This window comes from Carcharodon carcharias, chromosome 2 (assembly GCF_017639515.1).
Source record: "Carcharodon carcharias isolate sCarCar2 chromosome 2, sCarCar2.pri, whole genome shotgun sequence".
Taxonomy (NCBI): Eukaryota; Metazoa; Chordata; class Chondrichthyes; order Lamniformes; family Lamnidae; genus Carcharodon; species Carcharodon carcharias.
Window position 1 is genome coordinate 225,451,391 of NC_054468.1, and position 7,006 is coordinate 225,458,396.

Genomic DNA, 7,006 nt, shown 5'->3' on the forward strand with positions numbered 1-7,006 from the left:
TCTTCCAATTTTTCTTTAAAGTTCAATTTTCAAACCAAAGCATAGGATGCTTGTAACTGAAGGGACTTTAGGACCCATACAAAGGAGTCATTTGGCCAAGATCACAGTCAACATTTGTCAGGAAGGGATGCTGACTCAGTTTTACCAAGACAGAAAACAACACACAATTTGTTTGCAAACTTTCCAATTTGTCATGCATCTGACTGCAGCTATTCTTTGGATACCACACTGAGAAACCCTTGCAAAAGCACTATGCCATATAGGTTCCACAAACATAAAATCATCCAAAATAGAACAGGGAATTGTAGATTCCTAAGTGACATTTTGGGATGCTGTTATAAAACCCAAACTTACTTTAATGTTGGCCACAGAAGTCAGGAATTCCAAGTCATACATATGGACATACAAACAAGGAGCAGGAATAGGCCACTCAGCCCCTCAAGCCTACTCTGCCATTCAATAAGATCTTGGCTGAGCTGACTGTAACATAGAATCCACATTCCTGCCTACCCCCAATAACCTTTCATCCCATTGTTTATCAAGAATCTATCTAGGTCTGCCTTAAAAATATTCAAAGACTCTGCTTCCACTCTCTTTTGAGGAAGAGAGTTCCAAAGCCACTCTACCCTCTCAGAAAAGATTTCTTCTCATCAGTCTTAAATGAGCGACCCCTTATTTTTAAACCATAACCCCTAGCTCTAGATTCTCCCACAAGAGGAAAGTTTCTCTGCACATCCACCCTGCCAAGACCCCTCAGGATCTTAAAGGTTTCAACCAAGTTGCCTCTTAATCTTCTAAACTCTAGTGGACACAAGCCTAACCTGTCCAACCTTTCCTCATAAGACTTCCCACCCATTTATGGTATTAGTCTAGTAAACCTTCTCTGAGCTGCTTCAAATACATTTACATCCTTCCTTGAATGAGACCAATTCTGTACACAGTACTCCAGATGTGGTCTCACTAGTGCACTGTATAACTGAAGCCTAACCTCCCTACTTTTGTATTCAATAACCCTCACAGTAAATGCTAACATTCTATTAGCTTTCCTAATTACTTGCTGCACCTGCATATTAACCTTTTGTGATTCATGTAATAGGACACCCAGATCCCTCTGCATCTCAGGGCTCTGTAATCTCTCACCATTTAGATAATATGCTTCTTTTTTATTCTTCCTGCTAAAATGGACAATTCCACATTTGCCCCCATCATACACCATTTGGAGATTTTTGCCCACACACTTAACCTACATCATTTTGAGCCTCCCTACATCCTCTTCACAACTTACTTTCCTACCTATCTTTGTGTCATCAGCAAATTTTGCAACCATACCTTCTTCAGTCCATTCATCTAAGTCATTTATATAAATTGTAACAAGTTGAGGCACCAGCATTGATCCCTGTGGAACACCACTCATCACATCCTGCCAACCAGAAAAAGACCTATTTATGGCTACCCGGTTTCCTGTTAGCTAGCCAATCTTCTATCCATGCCAATATGTTACCCCCTACACCATGAGATTTTGTTTTCTGCAATAACTTTTGACGTAGCACTTTATCAAATACCTTCTGGAAATATAAGTACACTACATCCGCCAGTTCCCCTTTATCAACAGCATGTGACTCCTTCAAAGAACTCCAATAAATTGGTTAACCATGATTTCTCTTTCACAAACCCACGTTGACTCTGCCTGATTCTGTTGGATTTTTCTAAGTGCCCTGCCATAACATCTTTAATAATAACTTCTAACATTTTGCCCATGACAGATGTTAAACTAACTGGCCTATAGTTTCCTGCTTTCTGTCTCCCCTGCATTTTAAATAAATGTGTTACATTTGCTATTTTCTAATTTACTCCCTGAATCTACAGCGTTCTGGAAAATTATAACCAACGCAACAATTATCTCAACAGACATTTCTTTCAAGACCCTAGGATGAAGTCCAACACGACCTGGGTTTTTGCCAACCCGCAGCTCCAACAATTTGCTCAATACCACTTCCCCGGTGATAGTGATTTTCCCGAGTGCCTCCCTCACTTCCATTTCCTGATTTACAGCTAGGATGTTGCTTGAATCCTCTATAGTGAAGACCGATGCAAAATACCTATTCAATTCATCTGCCAACCCCTTATTTTGCATTATTAATTCCCCAGGCACATTTTCTATCAGACCAACGCTCACTTTTTTAACTCTTTTCTTATTTAAATATCTGTAGAAAATCTTACTGTTTTTATATTTCTAACTACTTTCTCTTGTACTCTAATTTTTCCCTCCTTATTAATATTTTTGTCATTCTTTGCTGTTCTTTATATTCTGTCCACTTCTGACCTACCACCCATCTTAGCACAATTAAATGTTTTTTCTTTGTTTGATACTATCTCTAACTTTATTAGTTAACCACAGATGGTGGGCCCTCCACTTGGGAGTTTTCTTTCTCATTGGAATGAATATATTCTGTATATTCTGAAATATCCCTTTAAAATGTATGCCACTGCATCTCTAGTGACCTACCCCTTAATCTCATTTGCCAGTTCACTTTAGTTAGCTCCGCTTTCATGCCCTCATAATTGCTCTTTTTTAAGTTTAAAATACTAGTCTCAGACCCACTCTTCGCTCCCTCAAAATAAACGTAAAATTCAATCATATAATCACTGCCACCTAGGGGTGCCTTCACTATGAGGTCATCAATTAATACTATTTCGTTGCACAATACCAGGTTTGGTATGCCCTGCTGTCTGGTGCTGTTCTAAGAAACTATCTCGAAAACATTCTATGATCTCATCTACATTATCTTTGCCTGTTTGATTTTTTCTATATGTAGATTAAAATAGCCGATGATATCGTTGTATCTTTCTGACAAGCTCCCATTACCTCTTCCTTTATACTCTGTCCTAACGTGTAGGAGGCCTGTGCATCACTCCTACAAGTGACTTCTTGCCATAATTATTTCTCATCTCACCCCGAAGTCCCGACAAAACTTGGACTTGCTGCACGTGCACAGCCCAGGAGGGGCTGCATCGCTGCAATTCAGCATATCCCCATCTTTAAGTTCTTTGGGCCAGTGCATCTGTGCATAAATAGTGAAAAAGAGTGAGAAAATCCAAGTCAGGTGACCAGGAGTGGAGCACCATCGAGAAGTAGTGTCCCAGGCAGGGGACAGGGAGAGGTCCCAAAAAGGGGAGCGGGGACAGGGAGAAAGAAGTCCCAGGTAGGGATCAAAAATAGGTGCCAGTTAAGAAAAAAGAGAGAAGAGAAACAGGCTCCAAACAGGAAAGAGGCTGCAGGGGAGCAGACTTTAAGTAAAGAAGGCAGCCAAAGGTTGGTGACTCCATTCTGCGGGCCTTTGGGGCAGCAGTACCCCTTTGGAACAGTAGTGTTCTGCTCAGCATTACCAAAGATCTGAAACTGTGCTCGTCATTTGGTGCACACTCAGGAATCCAGGGGAACTGAATTTTGGGTGACGAGATTGAAAACCTGCGAGGTGGGCTGTTGTTGATGCCATCTAAGTTGGTATTTGAAGAGGCCTCAAGGGAAGCCCTGAAGATCCAAGAAGGTAGCCAAAGGTTGGTGACTCCATGCTGCGGGCCGTTGGAGCAAAGGTACCACTTTGCAGTAAGTGTGTTCTGCTTGGCATGGCCCAAGAGCTGAAGTTGTACTTGTGAGCTGGGTGCTTGAACAAGTACTCAGGAATCCAGGGAAACAGAATCTCAGGAGACAAGACTGAAACCCTGTGAGGTGGGCTATTGTTAAACTCATTCAAGTTGGAGCGACTTTTGAAGAGAATTCAAAGGTGAGATTTTTGAGGTGAAGACTGAAATGCCTGTGAGAGAGGTGGGGTTTCAGTGAGATTGGTTGACTCACAGTCTTACTGACGTTGGGGTGGTTTGTTAAGAAATCTGTGGAATCTGTTTTGGTCGCATCTGTCACTTAATGTGGTGTGTTCGACCAGTTTTCCTGTTGATTCATATGTACCTCATATTAACTCTAAATATTAAAATATAACATAGATATTAATACTTGTTTGGTAGGACAGAGCTTGAGTATTGCTGAAAAAAAGAGGCACGCTATCAAAGTTTTTCACCTTGCACCATCAGGACAGCCCAGAAGAAATTACCATCTGTAAAGGGGACAATAATTTATACTGCATGAGAAGAAAGGCATTGACCTCGGGGAATGAACCAAGGAATTATCGTTCCCCAAGCTTTTTAGTTGAAAAAGGTGTTCATGTGTGGACATGTTCCTTCTGCCTCCAGCACAGTACACTTGCTAACCAATAACTCTCTTCTCATGTAGTATAAATTGTTGTTCCCCTTTACTGTTGATAATTTCTTGCAAGCTGTCCTGATGAGCGCAAGATTAAAAGTTTTGATAGCACGTCTCTTTTTTTCAGCAATATTCAGGATGGGTATTATAAATTGTTTTATTTTTCTGACCTAGTATAGTAAAGCTCATTTTTGTTTGCTCAAAGCCTGTGGAATCTTGTGGCTTTCTTCACTGAGCAAGTGCCATGAAGCTTAAACTTTGTTTACTTTAAACAAGACATTATTGGTCCCTAACTGATCTTACCAACAACTTAGGGATCTGGCCTAGGATCATAACAATGTACTATTATTTTTACTGGTTTAAAATTATGAGGTATGCCACTAATCCCACACTAATTGCAACAAATTACGATGCATATTATCCTGCATCATACATAGCAGTAACTATCATCTATCGTTGTATAAACTCATTTTTAAGAAATCAGTTATTGACAACTATTTATTTTACTATCTCCCTAATGGCTGAGCGATTAACTCACTGCTCAAAATGGAATTCATCTACATGGATTAGTCATGGAAGGGCAAGAAAAATATCAGGGTTCCTAGTCTACGCCCAGCTATGAAGACAGATTGGGCTGTATTGCTCCCCACTGTGGAACTGTCCGACAGCATCGCCATTTATGCTGAGCTTGGTTGAGCCGCCAAAACGCTCACAGCACCAGTGAAACTACACCACAAGAATGATTACCACCTTCAGAACTAGAATGGGGGAGTAAAAAAATGGACAGAGGGTACAAAAAGCCTCAAAGCTTTCCATGACCAGTAGGCACCGCACAGGCTGGAGTGTAGTGTTGATTTTGTTCGATAATGCTCCTTCGAAGCTCCTCAGGGGGCTTTACTACTTAAAGATGCTATATAAATGCAAGCTGGCATTGCTGCAAAATTGACATGGATGGCAAGACTATTTCATTTAAGTTTCCTTCTTTTAAAATGGTTTGTGCTTTTATTAGCTGTGCCCCTCTAAAAAGGATTAGATTTTTGAATTGATGACACTGAGGTAGCCCATTGTCTCCTTGCGGGGTTTAATTAAGAGACAAAAAAAATTAAAAAGAGCAATGCAGGAAGTCCCCCTTCAGAGCACAAAGCAGCTCTGGTCAACTGAGGAACTGCATGTCCATCGCATTCAAAAGAAAAGCTGCTGAATATCCTGAAGAGATTCCTTGTGTTAAAAATTAAACAGAAAACAAACATTTAACTGGCACTGCATCAAAGCTGACTATTGCTAATAACTTCTGCTGAAAAAAAAAATCCTGAACGCGAAATCCGTGCAAACTGCGAATTACAGTTGCTTCAACTTCCATAATTTAAACTGAAAATAGGAAAAGGGATGTGAACACACTAAAATCAAATCGCAAAAGAGAAGCCCCCTTCAAGGCTAAAGCCCTTGAGCAACTGAATCGCATCAACAGGTGATCCTCAGTTAAGTCAAGAACACCTTACCCATTTTATTCATTGAGTGACTCACCCTGACCTTGATTCCCTCCTCCTCCTCCTCCCCCCACACCTTCCGAATTTAACTTTTATATATATATATATATATATATATATATAAAACACCAGCTCCCAATAATAAACAAGGAAGGAGATAAAAAAAGAAACCAACTTGGCGCAAGTACATCTGCACCTAGTTAACTGGGGGCACAAGACAGAATTTGAGGGGAGGAGGGGAGGGAACCCAGACTTGTTGATTTTTATTTTGTCGATTTTTAACAAGTGCCAAGAATCAGTTCTGTAACACAATCACCTCTTGATTCTGGAAACCCGTCAGCAGAACATCAGAAGGCAGATAAAATATTTATGAAAAGCGATTTTAATACTTTAATTATATACATGCAGGGAGCCCAAACTTTGATGAGAGCGAGCTCTTGAATTACAAGTTTGTAAAAATCCCACCCCCCCAACCCCCCCAACCCAAACCCCAGCATTAATATTTCCAAATCGGGGCGGGTTAACAATATCATTTAAAAACCTGAACAACATGTATTTAGTGATAAGAATGCCCGGTGGGTTTACCTCGTCTGTTGAGGGGACGAATCCTCACGGCTACTTTCACGTTGGACTCGGACATGTTGCCTGACAGGATGAGGCTCGAAGCGCCACCTCGGAAAATAAAACTTTTATTTCTCCCTCCGTTTCAAAATAATTCACAGCGAGGGGGGAGGGTCGGGGGAGATTTAAAGCGTCGACACGGGCGGACAAACGGACAGCGACGACCCCGGGACTCTCCAACTCGACGCCTCACATCCCTCCTCCAAACTTTTTATTGACCAGTTTATTTTTCTGAGCTGTTCTTTTTTTTTTTTTTCTTATTTTATGTCCCCCTCTCCTCCTTCTCCGTATTCCCCCGTTTTCCTCGCGGTGTTTCACCTGTTTCGTTGCCTGACTTTGAAGCGATGGCTCTTCGCCATGACAGCTACAAGCTCCAGCCGGCAGCATCGAGCATCGGCCGGAGACACACAGACGGACGAGGGAGGGGGGAGGCGGGGGGGGGGGGGGGTGGGCGGGAGGTGTGGGAGAGCCTTCGGAAGGTGTCGGCAATTTCCGGAGAGGGCCCCGAGGATCGGCAACTTCCGGAGAGAGCGCCGTGGATCGGCAACTTCCGGAGGGAGTGCAAAGGTTCGGCAACTTCCGGAGGGAGTGCATGGATCGGCAACTTCCGGAGGGAGTGCATGAATCGGCAACTTCCGGA

The 7,006-nt window shown here is 42.0% G+C and overlaps 1 protein-coding gene across 2 annotated transcripts in view; it reads right to left on the reverse strand.

Annotated features, from left to right (window-relative positions):
• Positions 1 to 6,767, reverse strand: part of LOC121290637 (kinesin-like protein KIF13B) — a 147,552-nt gene extending 140,785 nt beyond the window's left edge. For both annotated transcript variants that reach the window (XM_041211348.1, XM_041211338.1), the window contains exon 1: positions 6,331 to 6,767. In XM_041211348.1, coding sequence (XP_041067282.1) covers positions 6,331 to 6,385 — 55 coding nt within the window. In that variant the 5' untranslated portion in view covers positions 6,386 to 6,767. The remainder of the gene's footprint in view (positions 1 to 6,330) is intronic.
• Between the last annotated feature and the right edge of the window lie 239 nt (positions 6,768 to 7,006).